The 15,456-nt window shown below is 36.2% G+C and overlaps 1 protein-coding gene across 2 annotated transcripts; it reads right to left on the reverse strand.

The window, feature by feature from the left end:
* Nucleotides 1-2,148: 2,148 nt before the first annotated feature.
* Nucleotides 2,149-15,435, reverse strand: LOC103464202 (dynein heavy chain 6, axonemal-like). Of its 2 annotated transcripts, XM_008408156.2 has the most exons (19): nt 15,315-15,435; nt 15,043-15,130; nt 13,482-13,549; nt 11,926-12,105; nt 11,375-11,728; nt 10,634-10,768; nt 10,374-10,522; nt 9,063-9,240; nt 8,861-8,947; nt 8,672-8,773; nt 7,540-7,620; nt 7,308-7,428; nt 5,594-5,745; nt 5,006-5,158; nt 4,620-4,871; nt 3,780-3,908; nt 3,071-3,184; nt 2,823-2,966; nt 2,149-2,698 (listed from the first exon to the last, which is right to left on the reverse strand). In XM_008408156.2, the coding sequence occupies exons 2-19, from the start codon at nt 15,119-15,121 to the stop codon at nt 2,531-2,533; spliced, it is 2,646 nt and encodes an 881-aa protein (XP_008406378.1). In that variant the 5' UTR covers nt 15,122-15,130; nt 15,315-15,435; the 3' UTR covers nt 2,149-2,530. The 2 variants fall into 2 exon arrangements, with proteins under 2 accessions (XP_008406378.1, XP_008406386.1); XM_008408164.2 differs by lacking the exon at nt 8,672-8,773.
* Between the last annotated feature and the right edge of the window lie 21 nt (nt 15,436-15,456).

A 15,456-nucleotide genomic window follows, 5' to 3' on the forward strand; every position in this document is an offset into this window, starting at 1 on the left:
AAGTACTTTGTGGGATGAAAAAAAAAAAAGTGTTCAGTCAACACAGATTATCATTATGGTGCGTTGACACATGACTGGCCTTGTCATGTCCATCAAACCAGGTAAAAACCACAAACTGGACAGAGAGGGGATTTGTCAAGTCTTTGGTGGTTTTAAATTTGTCCCACCACTGCTGGCCCAACAAGAACCACTCCACCATAAAAAGAAGCATAAAAAGCCATAACATGCTTCAGTTTGTGCTACAATCTCATGTGATGATTACTTTCATTTTAGAGAACTGGAGCTCAGTACAAATGATTTAGCACATTGTCATGTATCCACATTGCTCTTTACTTAATATCTAACAGACAACATCCTGAAGCTTTCTTTGGGAAAAAAAAAAAAAAGAAGAAGATACCTGTGCACCAACACATTTTTAAACAAAGTTATATACCACTTCAGTTGCTAAAGATTTCTTGTCACCATGAATTTGCAATGGATGGCAAAGAAAGTGAAATACGAGGGTGAGATGTTCTGAGCAAGTTATGTCCTCATAGAAAATAGATGTCTATTGTCAATACCCACTTCTGCATGCGGGGTTGTGGTTGTGGGGGGTGGGGACCAGTGCCTGTCTCCTGAGAGCAGCCCAATATATTTTACATCATTTTAATATAAACATAGACAACTGACTGAGATTGCAGGTGATTCATACAAACTGAAATCATGTAGAATTCAAATATCCGCTTTTCCCACAGTAAGTGTACAACACACTGTCAAACTGACAGCAACTGTGCTGAAAAGAGCCGTTTCCTGGAAGAAAACATAAAAATTATGAGAAAGAAAAGAAAAAAAAAGAGGAAGGGTACAAGAGAAGGCGCTCTTAGAGAATGAGCAGAATCAATATAATTCCCTAAAAGCAAGTGAACTATAGCCTTACGCACAAGTATGAATGTGTTTGTCTTTTATTCCTAGCCACTAGGGGGAAGTGCTGTGTAATAATTTGAGAACAAATCCAGCATGATTCAAATCAAATCCACAAGAAGGAATATTTGGAAGCTTTTCCTGCTTGTACAGAAATCACTGGGAGCTTTCTAAGCTTTTAGCAGAGTCTAATTAAACAGAGCCAGATTTGTCTGCAACTTGACCATTAAGAAGCTGTTGACAGTAACATGGTGTTAAAATCCTCCATAAGCATCTTCACAGTAAAACCAGACAAATGTCCGACTTCTGATGGTCAAACACAATGCCGTTCTACAAAACGCTGCGTGAGAGCTGGATGGTAACACTTGAGTCCCACCAGTTCCTCTCAACATTCAGACGTTCCAGAAGTCAGCGTGAGACATCGTTCTATGCATCGCTCACCGGCAAGATTCATTACAAGCTGAAAAATAAAAAGGTGGCCTAAAGTAACAAGTACTAGGTCCAGTTGTGAAGATGCATTTCTCAAAATAAAGTTCGCTCAGCATCTGGAAGGACAATGTTTAAACCGATGGGTTTGAAACAATAGGAACATCAGATCACAACAAAGATACGTTTTGAAAAAGTGTTCTTCCCAAGCCTCCTTTACTAGTTTTAGTCAGACACTGATTTGTCATTACACCATCAAGCATGCATCCAGATGTGATGTTTCAGTAGGTCAGTCTTGAGGAATGGCATAGAAACAAGACACAAATGGACACAACAAAAAGACTATCTGGGATTGTAACAGTTAATTTAAAGATGTCAGCTCCTCCTAAAGTCTCTCCACACCAAATCCTTCTTCTGCTTATTTTGGACTGCGAAGGAAGAATGATTGTTCCAGGAAAATGAGAAGATATTATAGGATAGGAAGTAGTACCATATTTAAGTTTAGGTCTGTTTTATTTATTCATTTCCTTTAGCTTCAGTGCTTTACCTTATTGCCTGTTCACTACTGTAAGCGCAACTATTGTTTGTGAATGCCCTTCCACAGCAATGGTTAAAAAAATGGTTCTGTTCTTAGCGCAAAGTGTGTGGGCCATTCCTCATTTCGGTGATGTCCTCATTTTGCTGGTAGATTTAAAATTCCTCCACCAAAGTTTAAAATTATGTGTTACAACCTCCTCCTTTCGCAAGAACTGTGTTCTCTACACTCCCACACCATGGTTGCAATCCATTTGCCAGAGCAGAGATAAAATATCAAAAACAAGGTTGAAAATAAATGTGTTTAATAGAACTGTTAATTTAGCTGCCTTTAATATTGTGATAACATTCCTACCAAAAAAATAAGTTAGCTCGTAACTCTGTGTTTATATTTCTAATATTTTCTTGAGTCAATAGATCCTTTCATCAGCACCTGCAAATTTTTTATTTATTTTTTTACCTTGTTTACTAAATCTGACCAACAGAATAAAGCTGGTAATGATGCTGGTAAACGATGGTTTGTAAATCTGAACCGTTTGCCTGTCTGTGTCTATTCCACCTGGTTAATTTACAGGTTAAGGGTATTTGCAAACTTAAGGAGTATAATTAAGATTCACACATGTACTTACACACAGAAGTGAAATAAAGATTGAAAAAGGGCCTAAGTTTGCTAACTCAATATCTGCAGTATCTCTAATCCATATGAGAAGACATCATGCTCCTCCAGTGTGGCAATAGTAACTTCCTCCACATCCAGAGTGGCGGCCACTAAATTCTCCAAAGACACCCACCGTCCCGGCTTCAAACGCAAATTCAACAGATTACCGATGACAGGCACCTGTTGAAAAAGCAGAATCAGCTCTCATAAACTCTGATGTCAACAATCTCAGCCCCAAGTTAGAACGACATCACCCAAAGCGTCTAAAAGTTCATCCGTCTAATTTGAACTTTGTTCTACCTACCTTCTGTTTCATTTTTTCCACCTTATTTTTCAAAACCACAACTGAAGAGTTTGGAGGCAGGCCCCTCTCTAGCTGCTCGACATACTGGTTGAACTTGCTGATCTGCGAGTTCAACTCCTCCATGTCCATTTCCTTCAGTTGGGTCTTTGGAGAAGTCAAAAAACACAAACGTACAACATAAGGTCTCCCTGCACATAACAAAGAATGTATTTTTAGGTTTATATGCTCAACACACTAAAGCATCTGACCTGCTGCCATTTATTGTGTAGATCATCAAATTCCTCTAAAGAGTTCCAGAGAAGCAGGATCAGCCTGAATTTTGCCGCCATCTCCTCCAGGACATCAAACTTGGTAAACTCCAGCTTTACCCATCAGAGCAGAAAGAGTTAGTTACCTTGGAGTTTGGCTATTTGGGTTCACTAATAAATCTGCTCCAATTTCCTTTATTTCGGGAGATTGGCTAATATAAAAACCGATCTTATCCACCAATGTTATCTACGTTCCCAAAGGTCTAAAAGTCAGCTTCTGTTCCCTGTCGAGAGGAGGTTGACTGACAGACCCACCCACCCACCCACCTGGTCACGTCTGCATAAGTGCCATCAACAGTCATCCCCCCCCTGTTGCCAACTAAGAATCTTTGTTGCTATATTAAGAGACTTTTTAGACTAAAACAAAACAAAACAAAAACAGTATTGGCATAAATCTGACTCCGCAGGTCAGGCGTTTTTTGATCAGCGATCACCGATCTTATCCACCAATGTTATGGTGGATAAGATCATCAAAAACTACAATTGGTGCACCCTAGTTGTGACTGTCAAAACTAAATAAAAAATTCACTGCAAAGTAAGATTCTGGATTGCATCTTACTTTGATGCAGTTCAGCATCACAGTAAGACCGTGTTTACTTTGATATCACAGTATGTATCTGAAAAAAAAAAAAGAGACAAAAAGTAGCACCTTGAATCTAGTTTCATAGAAATTACAGGATGATGCCTGGGCTTCCAGCCTGTCTACAGCAATCTGGATCCTCTCAAAGTAGGGATGCAATGACGAGGGGTTTACTCTGATGTCCAAAAAGTCTGGATTCTGCACATAGAAGAACACACCTCAACAAGTCAGATTTTTACAATTTCACACTACTCCAGTAACCGATTTCTGAAAACTCTAAGACATTCTGGACATTTGAGAACAAAATATTAACCTCAAATTGCTTTAATAATACTAATCAGGTCTTAATATCTTTAGGTTCCACTAAAAATAAAACAAAACAATCATGAAAGAGCGTTTTATTTACTGGGTTTTGATATTAATTTTATTGCTTTTTTTCTGCTTTCTGATGTACGAACAAAAATAAATCTGCTCTATTTCAAAATCTATAACTCCTGGACTTTTCATGGTTTGCCCATATAGATGGGAGTACCCTACAATAAACACGTGCTTTTTTTAAAAAAGCAGTTTGCAAACATATTTCTTTCTGTAAAAAAGTGTGGGTGGTTTGTTTGAAATTTTATCCAGTCCCAAGTTATTAGTTTCTTTCATACCAGATCTATAAAATGAAAAAACGCACACATCATATTCTTCTCTACATTTCAATGGTGTGTATAGAAGCCATCTTTAAAGGGCAGCTATTTGAAAACCACTGTAATGAGTCATTTGTCTGTAAGTTCTAAATGCATGTATAATGTAAATTGTTTCAGGGAGGTGTAATTGTATTATGTTTGTTATTTCAATTTACATTCCATTCGTAGTATACAGGGTTAAAGCCGAAAAGAAGCAGAGTATTTACACACATTGTACCTGCAACACTTGTGCCATTTTTTTGATCTCTTCTTGCATTTTATTTTCATCCGTGACCAGGGAGCTGACGAATCTCTCCATGCTCGACTCCCTGTCTGTCACAGCGTCGTCAATTAAATAATACAACAAGCTGATGTTGGGTTGCAGTGTGACGAAATCAACGAGGTCCTGAGACGGTACGGTAACAGAGTACGCTTTGAACAGGCTGTACACCTTGGAAACATTGTCGTGCTGCTCCTGTACGTCCAAGATCTGGTGAGATGGAGAAGAAGGGTTATAAATAAAAGAGGGGACAAAAATGGATTCCTATTTATCAATTACAGCAAATATTTATTTTGACATCGCAGCTGTGATTTAATGCAACAAAGGGAAAATTTGCTTCTCACTCCGTCCTCAAACTCGTCCAGGAATATGAGCTGATCGCCCATCTCCACTGTTGTGGAAGGATATGACTCCAGTTTAGTTTTGGCTTCACCGACTTTAGTCAGGAGGTCATCGACTTGTTTCCTAGCCAGCTTTATGAGCATTCCATGCGATTCCTAGAAAAGATGAGAAACAAGAACTTCTACAACACACCCTTGACTTGTGTAATAAAAATGTTAATTTGACCTTCGGTTGGACTGGAAAGTATTTCTCTAATTAAATGTCTTCCTGTGGCATCGAACATTGCTTACAACAGAATGTCAGCTGGGTTTTATTTAAAAGGAGAGAAAAAAAAAAAAGAAAAATGCCTCGTAGCTAATTTGTCAGAATATTATTGTAGTGAAAAAAAAAGCATTACTGAAGATCATTTCAGTACCTAATGTTTACAATGGAAATTTGCGCACGGTAGGTTGCAAATACATGGGATTTTTTGACCACATGAAGCCAATAGAAGTTGATTTAGAGAAGAAAATGCTAAAGTGTTTCAATGGATTACAATGCAGTTGGATAAAATGTCTCTATATTCATGATTCCATTAAAGTAGTTCTGACCTCCAGAGAAGAGAGAGTAGAAGCATTAAGCTGCTGTTTGAGCAGTAATTGATCCACCAGCAGTAAGCCAAGATGCATCTTGTCTTGGATAGCTATGGCCTCCTTATATTTACCGTGGTATAACTCCAAGGTCTTGGCAAAAAAGCTCAAATCTGTAAGACAAAGACAACAACAAAAAAAAACTGCTACCATCTATATGACTTACGAATACATACTCAACAGGACTGTGACAAAGTACTTGGTGCACACTAAATTTCTTTGTTTTTTTTCTCGCAACATCTAAAGGTTTCAGATCATCCATTAAAAGTTACAGTAAAGCATGCAGATTAATGCATTGGCCACTTCTTTCAGCAACATGTAACTATTTACAAGCCAGATTAAAAATGAACTGTAATTAAGGGGCCAGGTTAGTTTGGATAACTTTCTTCCCGCAGTAAATGAAACCAGCATTCAAAAATGTATTTTTCCATTTACTCAGGTTATCTTTGTCTGCTTTTTAAATTTGGTTGATGCTCATAAACATTCATGCGTCATAAAAAAAATGACAGCAAATGCTGTTTCACAGCTGTTTATGTACCTGAAAATGTATTATAGTGATTCTCAACTTCTGTGACCCTATATGGCCTTACACTCTTGGCTTCATTGTATTTTTCTTTTATTTTTTTACAATATTATATAATACCTAAAAACAAATTTATTACAGAAAGGAGACAATTTGTATTTCCGTGCATTATTTCCTAATTAAAAATGACTGATTTGGGGTTTTTAATATATCAAAACACGTCTACACAAAAGTATTGCTAATAAAATATCATGATATCGAAGTGTGAGAAATTCCCTCTGTGACTGGCAGTTTTCAGTCTTTTGGATTGAGTCATAGTGTAGTAGATTCCTACACTTGACATAGATTACAGAGTCCAAGGTCGAGAGTGTTATGTGCATCAAAATATTGTATAAAACGAAACGAGTGAGAAAAAATGTGAACTTACTGCAATGTGTGTCTTTATTCCAATATTCAATAAGTTTGTAGCTGCATGTCATTCTTCAATTATACAGTTTGTTTTTAAAATGTGTGGGAAAGGATTAAAACAAAAAAACTAAATCAGAACATTACCAGCTTTTTTTACTCAAATGCCATACAACGTGTAGATCTAAATCTCACTGTACATATTTTTACTCCGTGTTCTACATGAAAAAATCAAGCTTAAGGCTTTGACACCAGATTGGCAGACTGTTAACTGCTGTTAAGTTTGTCAATATCTTACTAATTTTAATTTCTTACTATTCCAACAATTTATAGACTCAGCACAACATGCGAGTGCCGACGTAATCTTTCCCAACTTTTATTTTTTTTTTTACATTTAATGGATACATCCAATGTGTTTTGTCGTTGAAGACTTGATTTGAAAATGTGTTTCCTCAACAGAAAAACAGAAAGGTTAGCTAGAAAATCTTAAGAATAATAATATAACCTTATAATTAGTACAAGCTACTTACAAAATGAATATGGACTTATGGTGTCTATAGTGTAGATAAAAATCATGTGCAAAACAATGGACATAGAAATTTTTACATCAATTTTAATAACACTGAAACATTATTAAAATTAAAATAAAATAAACAATTGTTAACAAAAGAAGAAATCTTTAAAAATGTTCCCCTAAAATGTAATCAAAAAACTGTTTGTTGACTGTAATTATTTTGTCACAATCACCTGGTTCTGTTTGTTCCATTGCAACAAGTTCCAGATCTTTATTCTTCTTAGCGAAATCCAGAAAATGCTCAAATGCGCGTGAAGAGACGTGGGCTAAATTAAAAGCTAAATGGAGTGAATCCTGAAGGGAAGGTAAAAAGCCCCCCCAAGCATTAAAAAAGTGGATGTGACTACATAAGAGTTTAAATCTGAACAAAAAGACTCCATTGAAAGAAATTGTGTAAAGACCTACCATGATCTTTTTAATGATACCTTGAAGGTGGATATCTTCCTCCAAGACAGTGTTCAAAGATGGACCACCCTCCAGTTCCTCCTTTAAGTGTCAAAAATAAACACATACATGAGAGAAAGGAAGCATTGAACACATCAATGGTTTTATCAGACAAGAAATAAGGCTATTGGCATCAAATTCACACCAGATCTCAATAACAACCCCAGTAATCCACACATGCAAAGACATGAAGTCAAGTAAGTCCATATTCAAGTTATGTGTAGTAAACTAGGATGAAAGAATTAATAGTGGATGCACATCTTGAATTGTATGCGTTGCACGAAGCATTTAAAGTAAGCAAGGCTTCAAGACATCCTGCATAGAAAAATTAGCCACATGCATTGATGTCACACATTGATTCTTTCACACAGATGGCATCGATTCTTAAAGACACTCAGAGCATATTCTAAACATTATGATCCTTTCAAAAAATTTCAATTGCAGTCAAGCTGGGTGTTTCACCATTCCAACAGCTTCATTTTCTTTTTTTTGTAAGAGCTTTACTGACTATTTGGGATTTATATCTTGTATAGAAATATTTACTATCCCTTTAAGTTATTAGATGCTGGCACCAGGTCCTGAAAAACAGCTCCACAGCAGAATGTTTTCTCTTCCAAACATTACTGCAGACAAGGTGTTCAGGGCCTGATATGAAGTTCCAATCCTCCTCCAAACATGATGTAAGCAATGGAATTGGAAAACATAAATTTTGGTGCAACCAGAAAATACGAATGCAAAACTTTCTAAATACTGGACAGATTATGACTATTTTATAAGCTTTCTATGCCCTTCTTAATCTTCATGTTCAATAATTATCCTGTCATTCCACTTTTTTACAAAGAAGTTATGGACTACTTTCAGTTTTTAAGCATCTGTATTGTTACAGAAATATGATGTGCATTTTATGTCAATATTAGAAATATATTAACTGAAAACAACGTCATCATGTACCGTTATTATCTTCAACATAAATACAATTAACTTTACATTCAACATAATAAAAGTTTAAAAGAAATGTCTGAAACATTTATAGGGGTAAACTTATGTCTAGTCAGAGATATGTGATTAAATTCATGAATATTTTTACCATCACCTGTTCAAACTCTATCAGTGGAACCATTTCAGGGTCTCCTGTGATGGGAATCAAAGACATTCCTGTGTTCTTGAACTCCCTGATTAGGGCTCTAATGGCTTTCTGTATATATAAATTATACTTTAAATATATTACATATGTGTATTTGAAATGTGAAATATTACTTGTTGCAGAACATACTAAACAGACCTTAAAGTCTTCCTCGGAGGGCCTGAACGTCAAAACATTTAACTCCAGCAATAGCTCAGTTGTTAATAAAGGAAAGTCAGGAAGAACCTTTGAAACACAAACAAGCAAAAACAAAACCTCAATAACTTGTAACAATGTTCAGTATAATCTGAAGTAGATAAGAGTGGTCTTTGCTGAAATAAGTTATGAAAAACTGTCCTACCTTCTTTTCAGATTCCTCTTCAGAAGCAGGCGCAGGCTGGTCACTTGGGGGGGGAGGAGTGATTTGGCAGGGCATACAACCTACCTGTTCCTGGAACACAGTCAGGATGATATCCACTGCATTTAGCACCATGGAGTGCACTGTGTTAAACATCAAATGGTCAACATGACGAATGAAGCTGGGAGGGTTAGAAACACGGAACACCTGCATTAGATTTGCCTCAATGAATGATAAGACATCAGTGTTGCAGTAAGTGAAATTAGGCTATCATTACTGCTATTTCTGATTGTGGTATTTGACATAACATGCACTTTTTTTTACTTTTGAATAACTCCACAACTTTTGTTTAAAAAGTTCATTTAATGTATTTAATACAAGAAATATGCATTCAGAAAATATCACACAAACGAAGCAACAGCAAGAGATGTATTTGCCATTTGATATTTTTAAAAACGTAGCAAAAACAAAATTTGTTTCTCTTGTCCAGAGTTTATGTCATTCACACAACAAATATCACACATGCAATCTGGACAAAAAAAACACATTTTGTTTTTGCTATGTTTAGTTTGTAGAAGACCAAAATTACAGTTAGAAAAAATGTGGTATTTTCTGACATGCATCTGATGCTGTTCGTGTTTGTTGCCCTTACTTCTTGGTGTATGTGCTATTTGTGTATTAGAAACTATTAATACTCTATCCTGCTATACAATGTATAACCATCAGCTGGAAAAAGCACTGGCCAACTCTAAACTGTGGCCAGCCGGAAGCTCAACCCATCCTCACTCTGTCAGCTCATGTAGATGATCTGTATGAATATCTAAATGTGAATTTAGATGCTCAGTTGATCATGAAAGTCTTTGACCACAACAACATGTCTGCTATCTTCTGAATGTGATCTAATGTTATCACAATCTCTATAAAAAACATTGAAAAAACTTGCATAAAGTAAACTCACTCTTGCCGAAGCAGACGAGAACATGAATGTGCAACAAAGTCATTTTGAACTTTCGTGAACTTATCCTATTTTTAAGTGGTTTCATAATAATTTTTTTTTGTAAGTGAAGAAATCAAGTTGAATAAATGCATATTTACACTGTTTGATCAATAAAAAAAACAAATCTGATTGCTAACATTGAAAAAAATAAATCCAGAAAAAAAACGAAAAGCTTCTTATTTTAATTGAATGTTGGATTTAAATTACTTGCTAACCACTTTTAGTACATTTTGCAGAGCATGTTAACTTTGTGAAAGCGAAGTTGGACACAAATGGTAAAATTAAGAACACAAACGAAGAGAAGAAATTTGACTAACCAAGTCATCCGCCTATAAAAAGTCGCATTTAAGACGTCACTGTTAAAACTCCTCGCAGACGTAGCTTTATGCTCCAGGAGGTATGCACGTCCAGCACAAACTGTCACCCCCTTAACAGTCTCTCGAAAGTGCAGAAGGCTACTCTGTATCTGACCAAACAAACACAAGCAAAAGGTTTCAGAAAAGGCCAACAAAGACAAAACTTGAAATGCGTACAGCAATTAATTGTGACGCATTTGTTCATGAATGCACTGCTGCACCTCATGTTGTTGTTGGACCTGGGACTCGTAGAACTTTGTCAATGTGTATGTTTGGTTTGCTATGACCTGATACGTCCCCGTCTCAATGAGCTTGCATGAGAGTGTCCTGATTTTCATCAATGCCTTTCTTAGATTCTAGAAAACATATACATGTTAGTAACAATTCATTGTGAAAATTACACACGATTCTTTTCTATATCCCAGGTACATTTTAATAACTCCAAATATTATCAAAAAGTTTAATTATTAGCTTAACACATTATCTACATTAATGACATGTTATTGAATGGTCTTTATTGCACACTTCTGACAAGGCTGTAGTCAATCCATTTGTCATAGAGTCTCTATAGCTGGATACAAAAAAACTTTTCCATCCAGCTTCTTTAGCGATGACATTTTTTGGCATAGAACACCATCCTCGTTGGCGGTGTCAATGACTAGATAACTGTCCCATGAATGTGCAAGGAATAACATAACATTCCTGTTTTAAAATCCTTTTGTGAAAGATTCAAATTTTCAAAGAAACTGAATTTTAGGTTTTCATTAGCTGTGCACAATATTGTCTTTTTTTTTTAAATCCCAATCTGTGCAATGAATCTACTCAATATATGAGTTTCACTTTTTAGACTTATTTGAGTATATTAACTTTTTCACGAAGTTTTTTGTTATTGAGATGTACCTGTGACTTGTGCTTGTAAGGATTTCTGTGTTACAGTTGTCCACGCTCTGCACAAAACATACCGGGTCCAGTATAAACAGGTCGGTGTTGAGAACCGTCTTGGCGACGTCACGCTTCCTCTTATACACCTCGCTGTGCCACAGAGTAAAGGCTTTCGAAAGTCTTTGGGAAGTCAAGGCTGCAGCGGATTCGGGATCTAACTCATAATATTCTCTTTCTGTCATGTCTGCCAATGGTTTATCGTCGATCACTGATAAAGCTGGATAACTGTATGCCCTTTGTTTTGATGAGGGCGTAGTTGACTGGGTTTGGTTTTCTGTAAAAAGCATCCGATTGAAGTCCCTTATAAGTTGGAAGTTGGTTGTTTTTGTCACCTTTTCCTGTTTCTTTTCATGTTTTGTGATCTTTTCCTGTTTCTAGAAAAAGAAGAGGCAGTTATGTAGAAAAAAAAACTACTACAAATAAAATGTTTTTTTTTTTATTTGTTTAAGGAGGTTCATAGATGACTTACAGCTTGCTCAAATTATGTTCTAAACATTGAATCTAAAGTGTTTCAGTCATTTTTATGAGTTTTTTAGCTTTATGGTTTGATCTTAGCTTGTCAAAATCTCACCTTAAGCGAAGGTTTTAGAAGAGTAGACTGTTGTGGTTCAGGGACCGTCTGTGTGCTTTCTGGTTCCTTTTCCTTATCTGCGGGTGACGGGGTGTACCAGCCTAGAAATATCATTTTCTCACGGGCCTTCAAGTGTTGCACACTGGGTTGTTTTCGTAATACAGGTCTCTTTAATACAGCCTAGATTAAGATGAGGAAAATGTCTAAAAATGTGCTGAGAGTGTAAAATTTTAACAAAGCTTTACAGATATATTCTGAGACAGCCATTCATGGTCTGCGCCAAGTGGCTTTTACTGAGCATAAAATTGGAAGTGTTTATTTAGTATGATCAGCCTGTAAACGTAAGTCTCTCTCGACTCTGGAGGGATGTTGTTAGGCAGAAAAGCACTCAGGCAATATAACAAAGGTAATGCTTCAGTTACTTTAAAATCCTTCAATATTGCGGTTGTTTAAATGTAACATCTATCTGCACAGATTACATTACATTCAAACATTGCATTTATTTTCTTTCAAATGATTAAGAATCACACAAAAGTCCTGGCATTCAAGCAACTAAAACAAGTTGACTAATCTGGTGCACAACTGCCAGCAAAACAGATACTCAATATTAAACAACAGCAATGTCGGCCAACTGGGGAAAAAGTAATAAGACATTTAAATTTTTCTATATCTAATTTCTAAAGTAACTCAATAAAGCTTTTCTGAGCTTTAGACATTCCTTTGCTCATATCTTTCCTTTACATGGAATATATAACTCAAAGAATTTTGGAGTCTGGTAATATTTTCTTCTTGCTCGTTAAAAGTTTAGCATTGTTTGTCCTTACTTCAACTGTTAAATAGAAAAACAGAAACGCAATGGTTTCAGAACTAAAGCTAGCATATCTTGATCATGCTACAGCGAATTCATCTTCTACATGCATTAAAAAAAACAAAGGAACACATTAACAAATGGATAATGAAGAGCACTATGGGTGCCACTGGCCACTGTTGGATAATAAACTCACCGTTGCTCAGTGATAACTGAATTGAATTTCAGTTTTAGCAGGCATTCTTAATAAATTTTGAACTGGGAACTCAGAACATGTTTTACTTTGACTTCAAAGTAAAAAAAAAAAAGAGTGAAACAAATTGCCAAAGGAGAAGTTCAAAAAACAATAAGTTACTTTACTCTGAGCAAATGTAATGTTTTTCAATAACTTAAAAAAAGGAAAATAATTACAAAGATATTTTTAGTTTTAAATGTAACTTAAACATTATAAACGAGTGTGATGAAGCTGTTAATCAGAATGTAAAATTGGGTAATTTTTCTTTTTTTTTTTCCTTTTATGGAAGGATTGGTTGTGTTGTGTGATTTTGTCAACATAACATCCAAAAGTCCTGGATGTTAATATATCAGCTTAGTATGAGTACAACTTATACAGTTTTATACCTGTTCTGGGTGAATTCCAGCTCCTTCGCCCCTTAAGTAGCCACAAAGCTTAGACCACACCTCCCTCTGTGATTCATGGCATATTTTTATGAGCATAATGATTAGATACACTTTCTTTAGGCCTCACCTGTGGATGTACTTTATATTCAGGTCCTGGTGGTACAGTGGTGCACTCCACTCGATTGATATTGCGTTCTACGGCAAAAAGAAAGTTTACTACCATTATGAAACGGGCTAATTACAGAAGTATTTAACTGTCAGAGCTAGGAAATAAATTCAGCACTATCTTGTTAGAACAAAATGCTAAACTTGCTTTAACCAAATAAATTTTAAATCCCATTAACACTAGAACTGTTGAGCTTCTTGTTTTCTGATTAAAAGTACCTAGAACAGCTTCTTTCTCACAGAGCGTCTGTCTCGAAGCCTGTGTTAACAACGTTTGTAGACCAAGTGACCATCGTAAATCCATCACTGAAGGAGCACCCAAGCACAGAGGTGGCCTCCCGGATGAACTTATCTAACTGCTTAAAGCGTAGAATGCTTAAGGTTGCTGCTCAAACTTTAGAAGATTTCTAATGCCGTCCTAGTCAAAAAGGTCTTCAGTAGCATCCCCAGCACTCCAAAAGACTTCAGCCTCCTAAGCATGAGGAACGCTGACCCTTGCTATAACCCAGCCAGCATAACTAAGTGGGACCCATGTGGGATAAATGAGAGCAAGAATATGGGTCCCAGAAGGTTTTGTTTGCGGTTTCCAAGGAGGCCCCTACATATTTGTCCTGATATGGGCCAACCCAGGGATACTGGCTGAGAAAGAGCTGCGACAAAGTCTAGTTAATTATTCAGATGAATACCAAGGTACTTAAGAGTCCACTATTTATATCCGAGTTCCCTGGATACTAACTGATGTCAGTGCAAATCTCTACAGGTTTAATAGTTCAAACAGAGGTGGGTAGCGTATCCAAACATTGTGCGTGAGAGTAGCACTAATTCAAGATATTTTTTAACTTGAGTAAAAATAATAAGTAGTCCTCCAAGAAATTACTCAAGATTAAAAAACTACTTAAGTTTATCATATCTAATTGAATATCTTACAATCAGAAAGACACAAAGAACATTCATTTATGTGCCAGTTCTGGTATTTTAAAGACTAAAATGAAAACGAATACTAATTTCATTACAAATTCAGGCAAATCAAATATTTTATCAATGGGTCTGTGCCTGGTGTCTTTTTGATTAAAATATGTTTGTCCTTCATTCAGTGAAACTACTCACAGTTGTATACAGGAATGAACGGTGTCATCATATTAAAAAGTACGGCGCAGTATAACTTCTAAAAGTACTCCCCCCAAAAAAGTTACTCAAATAAATGTAACTAGTTTCTACGACTAGTTATGTCATTATAACGAGAAAACAATAGTTCCTCTGACAGCTCTTCTTGAACGGCCATAAAGGCATATATCCCATCTGACTCACACTTTCTCACTGTTAAGAGCATATACATCTTGTTAAAAAATAAAACTTTCTCGTTATAACAATATAAAACGAGAAAAAGTTTTATATCTCGTAATGACAAGGTGCTGCTCCTGAATATTTCCTAGCTTTAGAAGTTAAATTTGCTGCCGTAGCTAACAACCCATGTCAAAATGTCTCGTTTTCTTAGCGTTCAACTCCTCTTTAGCTACACCCACCTTCACCTCGGAGTGGCCCGTCCTTTATTTGCTTTGAAACGTCTCGGGAAGAGGACGACGACGATGCAGAAGCCATCATCTCTGGGAACTACAGACGTTGAGACAGAAACACTAGTAAAGCCCGTGGATAAAAGAAACGAACTGCGGCGTAACGCAAGTATTATAGGGGCGAACAGAGTTTTTAAAATGTGAAACCTGGTTTCGACAGTGTTCTTGAAAATGTTTGGGAAAAAAAAAAAACAACCAAAAAAACTAAAACACACTTAGCGTACTTTAGCGTCGTTTTCCAACGAATTCTCCAAAGAGTGCTCTCCTTTACGAACAAATGTTTTCGCGTCTGTTTTATGGTTACAAACATGAAACTAACGCTTAGTTACCTAGCAACGGAATTCTTAACCTTACTTACAGATTTTA

The sequence above is a fragment of the Poecilia reticulata genome, linkage group LG1, assembly GCF_000633615.1.
Source record: "Poecilia reticulata strain Guanapo linkage group LG1, Guppy_female_1.0+MT, whole genome shotgun sequence".
Lineage (NCBI taxonomy): Eukaryota > Metazoa > Chordata > Actinopteri > Cyprinodontiformes > Poeciliidae > Poecilia > Poecilia reticulata.